Source organism: Neurospora tetraspora (genome assembly GCF_033439725.1).
Source record: "Neurospora tetraspora strain CBS 560.94 chromosome Unknown B0H65scaffold_4, whole genome shotgun sequence".
NCBI lineage: Eukaryota > Fungi > Ascomycota > Sordariomycetes > Sordariales > Sordariaceae > Neurospora > Neurospora tetraspora.
The window spans coordinates 2,361,765-2,378,138 of NW_026944386.1; the positions used below are offsets into that span (position 1 = coordinate 2,361,765).

The following is a 16,374-nucleotide window of genomic DNA, read 5'->3' on the forward strand; positions in this document are numbered from 1 at the left end:
CTCTGTCTCATTAAACAATACTAAACTTCCGGTTACAACACTCGTCTCCCACCTCTGGAATAGCTCGTTTACGTTAATCCCATCTAGAACTCACGCAATCTCAGCTCTTATGTCAACATCCGATTGTTACCCCTCTTTACCAAGTACTATAGAGATTTCGAGTACAGCGCTCGCATCACACCTGTGGCAAACCTCCTTATCTTTATCCAATGAACCATCAAGCATGCCAACAGTCTCATCACAACCAGTTTTTGCAAGGGCGGTAAAAAATCTTCCGCATGCTGGAGTGATCATTGGTGCTGCGTTCGCAGAATTACTAGCCGCTTAGTTCAAGTGTCCCGAGGGAACGGAACGCTAATTTAGTTTGGTGCACCCCAGAGAAAGTGGGTCTGTTGTAGAATAATTGGATAGTATACGGTTGGAAGAAACATAGCATCTCAAAGCGATAGCCTAGTTATACAAGGATGACTTGACGATACTGTATATCTCACGGTGTTATATGTATTAGATATCACCAACAGGTGAAAATTTTCTTGAATCTAGAACGGATACCTTGGATGTTTAGAAGTCTATAACTCAATAGTGTGTATCACTTCTAGTTCTAGTTCTTTTGAGAAGGGCGAAGGTAGCAACCTATAGGAAGATTCTTTTAATTTAATATTATTACGATAGGGTGTAGTTAAATGTATCTACGTACTATTTTGGGCGCTTAAAATAAACCAAACATTTGTCTTGGAAACATTGACTCAATATTGGTCCATGTGAAAATAGAATTTAGACGCTGGCGCTTAGGACGATTCGTGCTTAGTCCAATAACAAATAAAGAGATGGATAGGGTCAAGCGTTTAAGAAAACAGGTGGCCTATAAATATCAGTAGGATAGATGAAGAAAGACAATAAGGATCGTAGTAATTATTTGTCTTTACAATATGACGTCCCAAGCACCTCTTTCCGAACAATTACTCGTTGTAGAAATCGAAAGGAGGGTCGCGGTCGAAGCGTACTGTCAATTATTACAAACTCAATTACGTATGCTCTCTACCGAAGTCGCAGAGGCAAGAGCACAAATCCTAGCATTGCAACATTTGGTAAGAATCTTGAAATCCAGTTTAGAATATCAGCTAATTGAACAAGATACCATACAATGGGCCAATATCAACAGAATGTCCACCACCACAATATACGTACATCGAAGAGCTCGCTTTATCAGCTCAAGAGTGCCAAGCAAACCTTGATAATCCGAACGAAGAAAACTCTTCAAGATTTGTTTACGATCCGTTGGTGGAGGAATTTCAACCGCTTGAAGACGAACATAAGGATAGGCAACAAACACACTAAATGCATTTTCAAGGATTTTAAAGCTAGCTAAGAATACGACCTACCAATAAGCTAAATAATAAGGAGAATTTTGGTAATATATAAAGAGATGTGACGTAACGAACGCCGAAAACCATTGTAGAAGAGATCGAACAAATCTCTACATCTTTTCTATAAAACTTCAAATAATAAATTGCCTTGCCAAATTACCCTGCTAATTCTTTCTCGTCCTTTGGTCCGCATACGACCTTCTATTTTCTATTGGTGCCCCCTGGAGTGCAAATTCAAATTCGGCCCTTCGTGGCTCTTATACCATTAAGGAATTCAATATCCAGATCTGGCTTTGAGATTATTTGGAATGGAAACATCTGTACCTTTTCCAATAATCCAAATTGTTGGAAGAACGGGACGGAAACAATTACGATTAAGGATAAAAAACTAAGATTAGGGTAGAACTTAGACTAGTTATGATGTTAGTTTTGTATTTATTGAAATTTATTTGTGGTGTTTAGGAACTGGATAATTGGTAACAGTTTTGTTAAAATCAGAAATGAGGATATAGTTATCTCAAGATATTTAACATTTCAGTACTCTCAATATGATTCAAAATTGTCACGGATTGCACCCAGATTGTCTGCCACCGCCGTTACAAAATGAAGTATACCTATACGTCGTACAACCTTATGGTAATCGAATCGAACAATATTCCAATGCAATGGAATATTATGGCAGCAATCTCTACCTGGCTATTCCTTGCAGGATTTATATTTTTACCAGGTACATTTACTTCTCTACAAAGTATTCAATCTCAAACTCGTACAGGAAACATAGTTAAGTCTTTTACTGCGAGCAATATTGTACTCCTTGTATTTTCAATAATATTTTGCGTAATTGCAGCGAGTATAATAGGAGCCTTATGGCTCCGGTACCATTATAATTATATTTGGCTATTACATCGCTTATTGTAGTAAGTACTTAACTTGACATCTATTTCTTCTATAGCTAATTTTGTAAGTCCTTTAGTATTGAATTCCTTAAGCGGATTAGCTACTATCCTAATTGGAGTCTATATTTCACATAATGGACACTGGTCTAAGACGGCGATATACACAATTAGCTTAGTATCTTCAACTCTGGTTTCTACGATCTTAATATCTATTATATATGAGTTCTGGTTTCTTAGAAGGATTTCCCACTAAATTACACCAGCTCGTTCTATTTAAGAGCGAAACAAAGCTTCTTTTTAGGGTTATATGCCAAAATATAACTTGATGGTAGGTAGAATATTAGAAAGATGTAGACAGGCAGTTTTCAAATAAAATACTATTAATAATACATTGTTATTATTAACTCCCTTGACATACTATAGTAGTTCTCTTTCCTTCTTGCTCTTCCTTCCGCTCCATACAAAAGAAAGACGATCTAGCTCAGTATATGAAAAGTCGTAGACCTGAAGATAATTGAATTTCAAATGCTCTACGACTTATAGTTTGTTATTCCTCCTCGTTGTTGTCACGGGACTAGCCCGTGCCTTGTCGCGATGTGCTGTCGCGGTTGGCACATGTGATTCAGCACTTGTCATGAGCGCGCATTTCGCACGCACATGACAGGCACGTGCAACTGCACGTGATACCAGCCTGGCCATCTCGCACTCTCTCTTGCTCTCTTCATACAACCACTTATATCCTACATAACCCCTAACGTCGTTGTCGCCCGTGATAGTTATCAATTTCTGGTTTACCTCCTAAATTGTGTTAGCGTTACATTGATTTATTTAAGAAAGAACATATTTACGTTTATCTGCACGCGACCGTCCTAAAAGCACGCCATATACAATGATCTCAACGGAGTAATCGGCTATAGGCAAAATTGAAAAGCCTGCATAGGGATTTTTGATAGGACAACTATTGTCATCGGACTTGGAGGCATCCACAAAATAAACCATGCGCCAAATATTTTTTGCGTCACCTTCGGACTCCAGATTGGTGTCATCTTCGGGATCTTGATCGGTGTCATCTTCGGAGCCCAGATGACGCCATTCCGTAATATAGCCATTAGCGTTGGTGAAGCCGAAGTAGGATGTATACGGCGATCTAAGTAGGTCAAGAGTAACATATAATCCTTCTAGAGGGCGTTGATAAGAGTCTCGAGCTTGGCAAATAATTGACATGCTGAAAAATGATGTCGGGTTGTTGATAAAATGTACAAAAGATATTAGGGGAGGAAGTAAGAAAGTGATAGGAGAAAATGAAAAGCAATATATAGATATATATACTCGGTATTAGATATTTCTCTTCTCTTTTTGTATCATTGTGAATCCCTAATCTTTGCCACTTACGCGTCTTACCTTAGGTTGCCTCCTCGCTTTTCTGATAAGAGGCGATTTAGGCCTAACGAATAGAAATACGTAAAAAAAAAAAAAGCCTTAATTTTTCTTTTAGCCCTATTCCTTGTCTTTCAATTGTATCGAAGTACTCGCGCTAACGTTTCTAATTTTAGCACAAGTGTAAGCTAGTATACTAAACGGGACAAGAAGTTAAATTTAAGGGGCGAGTGGCAATTATTAGTCATAAAAGTGGTAGTAATAATCAATCATTACGATATAGAGCATATGCAGCCTTTCTAGGATCTAGAAACATGATAAAATATAGCAAAATTACATTTCTAACTCTTTATTACTACACCCAGCGCATTAGGTATTTTACTAGCAAATATAACACGTTTGTATACTTACAACTTCTGTTAAGCTATCAAACTATATCCGGAGCTCTTTAAATTTCTCATCCAAGTTAGTTTGTTCAAGAGCAAACCGCACTTTTTTTATAGGTTTCCTTGCCGCAATAAGATTGTTTTGTTCCTTAATCCTTTCGGCAACATCATAAGGAGGAAAACGAGGAGGATTAGAATACTAACAATAATTAATAATGTAACCTTTAAAATAAAGAATACAACATACTCTATAGGATTTAGTATACACTGTTTCGATTTGATGATTTCCAAAGGGAGATTGATATTCAACCTGTAATTGATGTTAATATATGTTAAATTAAATATATTGTAGCGTCTTACTATATCGTATTTATAAGTATATTTATACAGCGGTTGGGCTTTATTATAATAACTTCCAATAACGTCTTTGGATGGTCTAGGCGTTGGAGGGCGCATTTTGTTGATTTCTACCGCGTTTAATAACTTGCAATGAAGGAAACTAGAGATATATATTACTAGACGTCAAAAAAAAAAAAGTGGAACTTACCAGTAGATCACCAGTAGATTTACTAGTAGACGAAATCTAAATTAAGACCATTCCAAAACTTACCAGTAGACTTACTAGTAGACGAAATCTAAATTAAGACCATTCTAAAAATTACCAGTAGACTTACCAGTAGACTTACCAGTAGACGAAATCTAAATTAAGACCATCTAGTAGACATACTAGTAGACCTAGAAGTATCATATCTATATTAAGAACACCATAGTAGACATACTAGTAGTGTCAGTAGATACGATGGATTGGAATTATTTTTAGTAGATACGATAGTAGATTTGAACTAATTATAATACATACGATAGATTGGAGCTAATTATAGTAGATAGAGTAGTAAATAAATGGATTAGGATTTAGGTAAGTGGAAAGAGTTTCAGGTATTCAAAAATCGATTTTAGCAAGCGGTACCGAGAAACGATTTTGGGTATCCAAAATTGTATTTTACAGCTATACGAATATAAATAGTACTTGAGCCAGTATAAAATTAAATTCATCATTGTCATCCTTAACAGACGGAAAGACAACGATGGCAACCGCAACTAGGTCGCAAAATACTGACATTTCCCCAGGCCTACAGCCAGGGCTTCCTACCGTAGCAAAAAAAATATTACCTCCCAATAGAAAATGCTAAGGAAGAACAGCAAAAGGAGATTGTTTAAATCCAAATAGAAAGGACAAAGACTTTAATGGGGCTATTGATAATACTGACCCGCTTTTTTTCTGTTATGCACATAGAAACCAAGTATGTAGAGAAGAAGAGGATGAGGATATTGAAATGCAGGAATTAGATGATGGACCGGAAGGAGAGCAAGCATATATAACCCAAGGAGCGGAAAACCAACAAGGACATACTACCCAAGGAACGCAATCTATCATAAATATCGACGTTGAAGATAACAACCAAGACCCTGGGTCTAATACCGCAACAAGAGGAAATCAAACGAACCAGGAGGCGCTAACAAACTACATATCCGAAAATTGGGAGGTTTTCGATACGATAAATATCCAAAACCCCCGCCAAAATCAACGCGTAAAATATAGTAATAATCTATATATATATATAAAGCATCCTGAAACCAACGAATTAACATAGGCTCGAATTATACTACGTCCACCCAAACCTAATCTCGTCATTATTACTATAAAAAATCAAGAAACTAATCTTCAAGCATATGCGGTTTCTCACTCCTATTGCGGCCTTTGGAAGGATGACATTGGAGCGGGTGTAACAGTGGACGGTAAATCTTTAAGAGGCAAAGGTGACGCGAGGATTTTATTCATAGCTCAGGATATCACATCAAAACTAAACCTGACCTCACGTATGTATAACAGAACCACTATCGGGCGAACTCCGAGCCAATGGATTTTTTTTAAGCAGGGTGGTAGGGAATTAATAACGACACAGAGTGGATGGACTATATTCAAAGGTAAACCACTTGCGTCAAAAGAGATTAGCGATTATTATACGAACTGTAACATTACCCCCCCTATAAAATCCATACCTCAAGAAATAATTAATTTACAGGAAAATGGCCAGGAAAATGACCAGGCAAATGGCGGAGGAAATGGCGAATATATAACAGCTACCGAGTTTAATGAATATAAAGCTAACACCGAAAGAATAATCAACAACTTGCAAAAGGTAGTAGAAACACAGGGAACTATGATAACCAAAATTAGCCAGGATATGATATTATAAGAGTAGTCAATTTAAGTATTGTATAAAACTAAAAGAAAATTAATATATAGAATATTTAAAATATATAAATCAATCAATTTAAAAAGACACAACTAATAAATTATAATAACAACTTATACCCAAATTCGCGATTGACGTAAGAGACAAGCTATATAACAACTAAAAATATACGTACAACGAACCTGGAGGAATGAATAGTGAGCTTTTCGAATCAAAGCTAGGAGGAGTTTCGTAAAGAAGATGTAAAAGATTAATATCACTTACGAGGTAATCCTTTTTCATAATATTTGTCATGGCACTGGCGTCGTGGCTGGCTGCATCTAAGGCGGCTTTTGGGTGGTCAGGCCCGGCAGAACTCGGGCACCCTATTTTAAGGCGCACCTCGTTCGCCGGCCTTCGGCCACCTCCTCTTTTCTACTCTTTAGCTTTATTGATTTATTCATATCGACTTCTTTTGGCCCAGCCCTGTCTGTGCCCAGAATCGTGTTGTCACAATATTTACCAAACCGGCCTTCCTCATTCCATCCTCGTGTAAATTAGCCGGCATAATGCCAACCGGCTTTGTAATTTGTCTTTAAGCTTCGATCGAAATGTTTCCCCAATGCTCCAAGACAAAGACCTATAGCGATGGCTGAAAGAATGTTAGTATTACAAGGCTTTGGGGGTAGTAGAATATATTTGCGGTCGACCCTTCATAAACTTACCAGTGCTATAAGTACCCAGAAGACTTTCTAAGACTATCGAAACCTTCAATACTATCAAGTCTTTCCCAGTTCTCTAACCTAGTAAATAAGGTACTGAATAACCTATTAACTAAGTCGATATTCAATTGGCTTTCGCTAACTGAAAAATATTCGAATAGTTGTTCTGATTCTTCGTACCAATTAAGGTCGTAAAAGAAGCCAAGGGTATGACAAAAAGTTTGGTAAACGTCGGGCTCGTGTTCGTTGATGTCGAATTCGGCGAAGAACCGGTTACTAAAACGAGAATTTACACATAAATCCTCGAGAAGATTAGGGTAAGAATCCGGTTCTAAAGCCAATTCTAGCTTGTAAACCGCCACCTGATGTTTGTAGGTAGTAAGACAATGAGGTTGTTCGGGGTAAAGAAGGCAGTGAAGAACCTTCTCCTTGTGTTCGTTGTCGTAGCCAGTTGAATAAATATATTCTTCGTATTCTGGCTTTGGATCAGGAAGGGCTACTGTAGTAAACCCGGGCTTATAACCTATACCCCGGTTTACCTCATAGCTAGTAACGATAGAAAAGGCATTGTAGAGGTTTGAGGATAGTTTGGTAGGATGAATAGCGAGGTAAATGAAATCTAATATTTCTTCGTGGAAAAAGATAGTTGCACGGTAGGACTCAGAAGGCATGGATAATACGTAAGTTTTTATGAAGAGATTTAAAATAAGTAATGTAGTTTGTACAGATAAGAGTTCGATTAATAGATATAAGTATTAATCACTAATGTTTGTCTATTTAAAATCTCTTTTTATTCGAGGCAACTAATGTTTTTATAAACTTTCTATCCTATGACGAATCGAATGTGCTTTTAGTTATCGTATAAGTATAAACTTGATAGGAGAGGTGGCGTTTGTAGCCTTAAGCGCCGGATTGAAGAAGTGAAGATCGTAACGCCTACAATATACGAAAGACTTGCCGAAAAGAATTATATTAGCGCTAGACCGATCACGGCACTTTGAGATCACACACTAGATTCTGCGATCCACAGCGACAGTTATGACCTCAGTTTATAAGGCGTTATTAGGCGAAGAAATAATTAGTTAACCGAATAAGAAAAGAAAGACAAATCGTGCATCCGAAACAGTTTTAATACTTCTATAGACAGTTGGATGTACTGGTCTCTACACGTGTATATATTATTATCTCCCTATTGGCTCAATATTGCCCTTGCGCCTTCTCCCGAAACGACAAAAAGGCTTGGCACCCTTGTCACTAAATTCTTTGCTTCACTCTTTTCACGTCAACACCATCTCCGCATCTTCCCACTACATACAACCATCGTCCTTTCTTCCGTTCTTAATTCCAGCCGTTTCAAAATGGAGGCGCTTAAGAGCGAAATTGAGTCAACTAAACTCCAAATCCAACACCTTTGCAATTTTGCGACTCCAGCTTAGACTGCTCGTTGACGCCGAATCGATGGGTCTCTGCATCATATTGAAGCCATCTGCCCTCTCCTTCCATGGCAATCCTGTAGCCCAAGTACAGAACCCGTGTGATTCTTTCATCGAAGAGGAAAGCCAATTCAAAATACTTCTCATCGTCGATGATCTTGTCTTCCGAGAACCAGTCGCTGGGGAAATACTTCTCAACCCACAGAAGGCCGCGCATGGCAAAGTCCTCAGGCAGAGGACGGGGAACCTCTTCGTCCTCGAAGATGCGTCAAAAGATATTGACGCTTATTATCGCCGATCTATGGTTAGACCACCCACAAAACCCATTCGTGAAAAGGGGTTACGTGGTTTAGGAAGTCAGTACATAACCAATACCAAGCATAACGAATTCAAGACTACAATTGAAAAAAGATTGAATGATGCTGAGGAAGAAATAAGGAAACTGAAGAGTAAACTGAATATAAGAAATCTCCAACTATTGGAATGAAGAGGTATCCGAATATATAATACGAGTTTCGAAATAATTTTTAATCTATAGAATACATAAAATCCATAAAATATATAAGTGTTTACATGAGTGGTGATATATAGCAAATAGATATTTTTTAAATTGTCTTTTAAACTTACTTAATACTGCTATTATAAATATTACGTATACTTCAATACTATAAGGGAAGGCGACGTTAAACGAAAGGGAGGGAGGTATACGAAGGTCTGCAGGGTAATCGATTTGTATATATTACATAGATATTGGATATTGTACTCTCATCTTCTCCGCATCAAAGTCCCGCCGGTTCAATTCGCGTCTCTCTCCCGCTCTTGTATTTTACTGTGTATGCCATGACCTCCTCCTTACCCATTTCCTTTGATAACCCTTACCGGCTTCAAGAAGTAAGACGGCACCGGTACTATCAAGCACTGACCCTAGGGAGGATAATAGTTGTGTTGGGGACGGTTCATCGTCGTCGCGATCATTCGCGTCGCGGTCGGCGGGGTGGTGCGAGGGAGGAGTGCAAAAAGAGAATAAAAAGAAGAAGAAGAAGAGGGAGGTGAAGTGTGGGTCACCGGTTGTTATCAAGCCCGGCATGCTTGTTTTGTGGGATAACATCCTTTTCTTCGTTGCGGTTGAGGAACCCTAACCCTAGAGCTGGCTCAGCCAGCTCTAGGGTTAGGGTTCTGACCACTATATCTAGAAACATAAGCTCCCCACAATCACTATCGGCTACATTTCCGCACCTCTCAAAGGATTGATTGATTGGGGGGATGCGGGGGGGGAACGGGCAAACGCCATTTCTCAGCCCGGAACGGGAACCTGTCCCAACTTTTCTCTTGTGCCTACGTATGAATAACCTTTCCCACTAGCACCGCTCTCCCAAGTTAGGCCCGGCCGCTGATGGAAGCTATCACCAATGGCCTCTTGGACCGATAAGTAATATTCTCTGCGTTGAAGGAGTGTTTGACCAGCAAGAACATAATACTGTCGTGGGGGGTGATAATTGGTGCTGCGTTCGCAGAATTACTAGCCGCTTAGTTCAAGTGTCCCGAGGGAACGGAACGCTAATTTAGCTTAATGCACCCCAGAGAAAGTGGGTCTGTTGTAAAATAATTGGATAGTATACGGTTGGAAGAAACATAGCATCTCAAAGCGATAGCCCAGTTATACAAGGATAACTTGACGATACTGTATATCTCACGGTGTCATATGTATTGGATATCACCAACAGGTGAAAATTTTCTTGGATCTAGAACGGATGCCTTGAATGTTTAGAGTCTATGACGCAATAGTGTGTATCACTTCCAGTTCTAGTTCTTTTGAGAAGGGCGAAGGTAGCGAGCTACAGGAAGATTCTTCAACGTGAACATCGCAATGTCGCGAATCCCCGAGTCAACCTATTTGTGGCGTGAGGCCGCCCCAACAAAGCGGGATTGCCGTTTGGTGGTGCCGTTGTAGTTCCGAAGTGAAGCAGGTTTGATCGGATGCGGGGATCGCGCGGGCAGTACAGCCGACTATTTCTACTGAGTCGTCATCTTTTGGATCCGTGTCACCTTTAGTTTACAGTCGATTATACTTTGGATCAGAGCACGCTTGTAGAGAGCGAGATGTGGCATCGTCGTTCCAGGAGGAGATATCTCGGTGGGAGAGATGGAGACAGCATTCTTATTTGTATTCTATATACTTAGGATTCTAATTTAGTACGTTTTATAGCTTCCTCCACTATGTTTTCTCTTTTCCTCTTGCCCGGCCGGGGCCCGGGGGTCCTAGGTCGGCCAGAATTTGTTTGATGTAGCACAATGCACAAGCTTTCAATTTCCATGTGGCATAGCTGTTTGACTGATCGGGGATTGTACCGCGGATTATGCCATGCCCATGTCCATGCTTCTCCTCCATGGCGACGAATCCTTCGACCATACGCTAACGGCAGGCCGTCCATGAGTCGCCGCAGATGTCAAAGTACAGAACGCACTCAGTACATCCCCAAGATTTGCACTGATCGTCGTGCCAGCAGGTAAAATCCCTGCAAGCCCGCTTGAAAATATCTCCCTCCTTCCCTCTTTTGCTGATATGAGGAAGGTCCCTCTTATAGCAGGTTTGCTCGACCTGAGAAGATGGAGCTTTGGTGTTAGTCTTTCGGAGAAGCGATAGAAAGCATTATATGAGTTTTTTTGCGAACGCCGGGGCAGAGCACGTACTCCAGCAACCCTGTAACTGTCATTGGTCTGAGTTTCGTTGACCTGCGTTCCGTTGACCTGTGCCTTGGTGACCTCGGCAGTCTCTACCGGGGCAGAGTGTACCGCCGAAAACGCGGCAGCGATGGCGAGGAGTTTGAACAGGTTGGCTTGCATGTTGGGCAATAGAATATTGCTATCTTGGGCAGGGTGTAGAAGAAAGTGTGAGCGTTGAGGATTAATCGGCTTGATGGCTCTGTTCTCTGGTCGTTCAGCGAGCAGGAGAAGGCTGCTCTACTTATCCTGACCAATTCATCGTGATTCCGTCCGGACCTTGCCATCTGTGCCTTGTCGTCGGGCGGCACGGTTCCACGGTACACGGCGGTATTCCGGCTTCATTGGGGGTTGTTGGCTGCTGAATGATGAGTCCCTGTTAAGGCAACGTGGGTCAACATGATGAAAGGAGGATGTTGGAGCAGGGACTGAACCAGGCAAGACTTCCTTCAGGAATGCGATAGTCCGGCTTCATTGGGGGAGTGGCTGCGTCTCGTACGGCACAGCGTTGACGACCCCAGGGATCCATGGTTTTCTTGATTGGCTTTGATAAGGCAACTGGACGTTGGTCCGCGTCTGTACGGCACAGCGCAACGATCCTCGTGATTCATGGTTTTTCTACCAATCGCATTAGTGTGACCATTCGGATTGCTTGTTCGACGTACATACATGAGGACCAACGGGCCAAACAGTGAAACTTTTGGGAAGGATGGCCGTGCCTACCTCGCCTTAAGAAATGGTGGATACTCATATTCTAGATGCTGGTTGGAGCAAAACTGGCCCCCAAACTGATGGCACGGGCCGACTGTCTGATTCACTCTTAACATACCACATTTGACCAGGGTCCCTGGTAGCGCTCAAAGTGTCTATACTTGGAAACTGTTACGTAGCATAGTCACGGTAGTGTCACACGCGAGATGGTCACGAGAACGGAATGGTTCGCGTTCTAATTCGACTACCGTCCATTGCCGGGTCGCACCCATACGGCGGCACCGCGGTTCATTCGGAGACTCTTAGCCCAGACGGAGACAACAGACGGTGACAGACCATCAACAGGATGTTAACAGGTAGTTAATAGACTGTAGATAAACTGATGACGAGCTTCACCGGTACAACTGGCGATTATCGGGGTAGCTGCTAATCAACTCTGTTAAGAGCCTGCCAACAGTTTGCCTATCAAAGAACCACTATCCGGCTGTAGGGACGTTACACGTGTAGGATTCAGCCTACAGCGCCGACTCCCCGAGCCAATTGGCAACAGGTTACAACGAGTCCTTAGTGAACGCGGTCCAATTGGGATCAGTTCCGGGGGCTGCCAACCAACACACCAGTGCCACCACACACTCCCGGGTCTCTCCTCCTCGTTCGTCTCGCCCCACTCCGTCAACCCCTCGCTTTGCCTGCTGGTCGAGGTCGTTACCGCTGCGGCTGGTGCTGTCCCCGTGTCTCCCGCCACGCCCTACTCGAGTCATCCGCGGGAAACCCTCGAACCGAAAGCATTTACTCATTTATAGTATCATTATCATCATAATCAGCACGACCTTTCGACGCTCCAACTTTCCTCTACTCTCATCTGCGCGCTGCACCGCCCGCACCTCCGGCGCCTACCTAGTTACTTCTAATCCGACCACTTCTGCTATCACTACATGCTTCACAAGCTCGTATACTCCCCTTTAGCTACCCCATCACATTACCACGCATTTGGAAAACGTAATTCTTGCTCGAAACATTCAAGCCGCGCCGTTATCACTTGTATCAACTCGCTGGCAATATGGCGGACAAACCGGCGGCAAGTACTCCTCAAACTCTCTTAATTGTCAGTATATATACCTTATGCTGACTATCATGTTAATCAACTGCAGAACCCCCCGACTACGCCCCAAGCCGCCACAGACCGACAGCCTGTAGGCGACGACAAGTCTCTGAGCGACATCAGAAGATCGATGAAGAGGGATCCAGACGGACAGGGCATAAGTGGGTTGGGCTACGACGGCGTGCTCCGTACTTTTGACGCCGAACGTAATGTTCTCGACGCAGTTGGCCTCAACCCAGCCCAGATTAGAGAATACTACGATGGTCTGCCGCTTCCCGAGAGACTACGCACCGCCGACGGCCGCAACGTGTCCCGTTGGGACATGTTCCACCCCGATGCGGAGAATGTTCCGAAGAAGTTTACGGAGGAGGAGAAAGCCAGAATTCTGGCACGGAACGAGGAGATGGCAAAGCGTGGAGTCACAACCTGTGTTCCAGGCAAGTCGGCAGACGAGGGGGGATCGAAAGCTTAGATGGTGCCTTTTGCTTTTCGTCATTATGAAATGTTCATGCCAGTCACTTGCAAGCCTTGCAGACAGGCCACAGTCGTGCGATGTTAATCCAGTGACCCAGCTCGTACTGCTGGTTGCCTGGCCTTGGCGCACCGGCGTAGCCGTTCAAAGTCAGTAACACGCAGGTCTTGGAGGTAGCTCGTGTGGCTCTGGAGGCTCGGCGCGGCCCGCAGATCCACGCTAGACGCCTATCTCGAATGGATGGAGGTGTTGTCGCAGAGGCACGGGTTCGACCCGCGGTGTTGGTGGTTCCGTGTTCTTTTGTCCCCTTGTTTTTTAATAGCTCTTAGCTACTTGTAGAAGTCTTTAGCTACGCAAGTAGTATTCTCAATAGAATATTCATTGTTCTACCCCTTATCTCGCTATTTCTTATTGATATAGGGGAATTGTTATGCTTTCTCGAAGCGTGCAGTGGCTGCGTGTAGAAGTCAAATGGGGCGCAAACGTGTGGCTGGTGTAAGTCTCTTGTGGTTTGCTGCTTTGCAAAAATCGCTCGGTGTATTTTGAACCGACGGATATTAAGGCACTCTATGCCTCGACCCCGCATGTTACTCCACGACCTGCGGGCGTGGGGGAGACGTCCACCAATCACGAGGCCCGGAAGAGCGACTTGCAATTCTCCGGCGGGGACTATGAGGGGGTCCCGTCATTTCCGGTGGGGGTGGGTACCTTTCAGCTTCTTCCTTCGTTCCACGCTCCCTCGTACCGCGCGAGGTGATCAGCTTTCAACGCGAGACCCTTCCAGGTTATCTCGTACGTTCGCTTCCGATCTCTGCTAATAAGGTGGAGTACAATGCGTGTAGAGCTTCAACGACCCTAGTTGGAAGCTGAGTGACCCCTTTTCAGATGCCGCAGACTGGGCCAGCTCTCTTCATGACGGAGCCCTGGGCCTTGACCGGCATATCCATCCCTTGGTACCACTCATTGTCTCATTCATCGAGGCAAAATGGTTGGCGAAGTGGGGGTGGATTGACAGACTCACAGTGGCAGAATGCTTCGAAGCATGCGGCGGCAAGGGAACACCAACATATAATTCTCTCAAACTAGGCCCAACGTCTCAAGGTGACACAGGGCAACAGACTCAAGCCGCCTTCTCCCTCCTCACAGATTGTTGCACGCGGTGCGCGGGGGAAAGGAAGCAAGGGAATCCGCTCATGAGCCAGGACCCCTCGGCACCACAGGCGATTCTTGTTGAGGGTCATTCTTTTTGTCGACGAAGTGGTACAATAGATACTTTTATTACATATTGCCATACAAACGGTGGCTGCAAAAATGGGGGGAGGGGTTGCGGCCTCCTGCTAACAGTACAAAGCGGACTCTCCCTCTCGGAGGAGTCGACACCAGAACGTCGTTGACCGTCAACTGGCGAGAATCCTCTACGTTCCCGAGACTCCGGATTCGGATCGGTAACAATTACGACAACGTTCGTCTCGTCTGGTTCATAGCACTTGTTTCGCGGCGTCTCCACCTCGTGCAGTCTCCGAGGTTCCGTCCAGGGTCGTGGCGTTATGGTATGGAAGACTGGCTGATGGAACACTCGTGCCGTGTAGGACAGAGTATCTGCCCAAAGATTACCAACGCCCCGCCAACGATCCTGCGTTCGCCTCTCTGCCGTTGCCAAGGATGCGCAGAGGGTGCGCAGAGAAAGTGCGGGTGGAGCCATTCGTTGGTGAAAAGCAGGGCAGGAGGTCGGTACACGGACGACCGGGGGTAGGTGAGACATATAAAAGGGGGAGAAGGGACTTATCTTTTGAGGGGCGTGTACTGTCCTTCGCCGCGGTCGTAGCAGTAACCGAAGAAGGCCGTGCCGGTTTGTGGCTGAGTGGTGAAAGAGTGGCTACCATCGGTCGATGAAGCCATCGGAACAGACTGGCTCAGCGTATCGGGACCTTGGGCGAGACTGAGATCAGAGCTGGGAGGTGCAAACTGCTTGTTGTTGTCGCTCGTCATCGTCGGGTCGGAAGAGGTGCCGACGCTCGATGCACATCGGCTCTGCATTTAGCTCTGGCACTTCGAGCTAATATCCCAATGGCGAGGGTTGAAGGAGGGCCAACTTAATACTTCAACGAGCTACCTTATCAGGCCATGCACAAAATAATGGGAACGGAGAAATGACCGTGATATGTAGCCGAGGGTGATGCAAGGAGTTAACGTAAAACCCAAAGCCCTTCGGCTCCTGGGTCTGTCGCTTGTATACGGCACCTCGCATCATGTTGAGATCGGTCATCAGTATTCATTGGCTGCCAGACCAGTCTTACAAGGTAACAAAAGGCGCTACTCCCAGCCCTCAGGAACAGGAGAAGAAAGGGCAGGGAACGATCTGCGCCCAACTACACGTTAGTTGCACATCCTGCACAGGACACAGGACAAGTTGATGTACTCACGGCGATTCGTTGCCGTTGGTCCACCAGGTCCCTGCAAAACAACAGCTCCTTTCGGTCCTGCGCTTTGTCAGAATCCACGTTCGATCCGGGCATTTTCGCTTTCAACGCGGGATACTCGTCCAGCCGGCGCGCATGTCCCCGCGGTTTCAGCCACGACGCGTGAAGAGACATGGTGTTTGTTATTGTTCGGTCCAGACCCAGCTGACCATCCGGTGGTCGCACCGGAGGCCCGGGTATCAGGCGATGCCGCCTTCTCCGTCTAACTCATACCCACCGCCGTGATTACGAAATGTGGGGACAGAGTACATAGTATGTACAGACGACGGGATCGGCCCGGGGATGACGATATACACACATACAACACAAGCTTAAGGGAACGAGAGTATCTACAGCAAAATCAGTGGAATATTTGCGACGTCGGTGACGATGGGGACTTGTTAATTTATTAAGTCACTGAGTGTTAAGGCTTGGTACTGACAGCACCAGAGAGGTACGGTTATGGTCGTGACAGGACTTGGGTCGAGATA

The 16,374-nt window shown here is 44.1% G+C and overlaps 4 protein-coding genes across 4 annotated transcripts; 2 read left to right on the top strand and 2 right to left on the bottom strand.

The window, feature by feature from the left end:
- Positions 1-1,970: 1,970 nt before the first annotated feature.
- B0H65DRAFT_426452 (uncharacterized protein) lies at positions 1,971-2,516 on the top strand (the record flags this gene model as incomplete). Its single annotated transcript, XM_062824633.1, has 2 exons — positions 1,971-2,284; positions 2,333-2,516. 2 exons carry the CDS (start codon positions 1,971-1,973, stop codon positions 2,514-2,516), a joined length of 498 nt encoding a protein of 165 aa, XP_062681730.1.
- Positions 2,517-3,091: 575 nt separating this feature from the next.
- On the bottom strand, positions 3,092-5,146 carry B0H65DRAFT_442543 (uncharacterized protein; the record flags this gene model as incomplete). Its single annotated transcript, XM_062825581.1, has 10 exons — positions 3,092-3,410; positions 3,665-3,707; positions 3,917-3,946; positions 4,052-4,064; positions 4,274-4,336; positions 4,574-4,595; positions 4,649-4,661; positions 4,701-4,725; positions 4,886-4,897; positions 5,054-5,146. 10 exons carry the CDS (start codon positions 5,144-5,146, stop codon positions 3,092-3,094), a joined length of 633 nt encoding a protein of 210 aa, XP_062681731.1.
- Positions 5,147-10,773: 5,627 nt separating this feature from the next.
- Positions 10,774-11,262, bottom strand: B0H65DRAFT_427299 (uncharacterized protein; the record flags this gene model as incomplete). The annotated part of the gene is made up of 2 exons (XM_062824679.1): positions 10,774-11,031; positions 11,110-11,262. 2 exons carry the CDS (start codon positions 11,260-11,262, stop codon positions 10,774-10,776), a joined length of 411 nt encoding a protein of 136 aa, XP_062681732.1.
- Positions 11,263-12,910: 1,648 nt separating this feature from the next.
- On the top strand, positions 12,911-13,424 carry B0H65DRAFT_508888 (uncharacterized protein; the record flags this gene model as incomplete). The annotated part of the gene is made up of 2 exons (XM_062828265.1): positions 12,911-12,928; positions 13,002-13,424. The coding sequence occupies 2 exons, from the start codon at positions 12,911-12,913 to the stop codon at positions 13,422-13,424; spliced, it is 441 nt and encodes a 146-aa protein (XP_062681733.1).
- Positions 13,425-16,374: the final 2,950 nt, after the last annotated feature.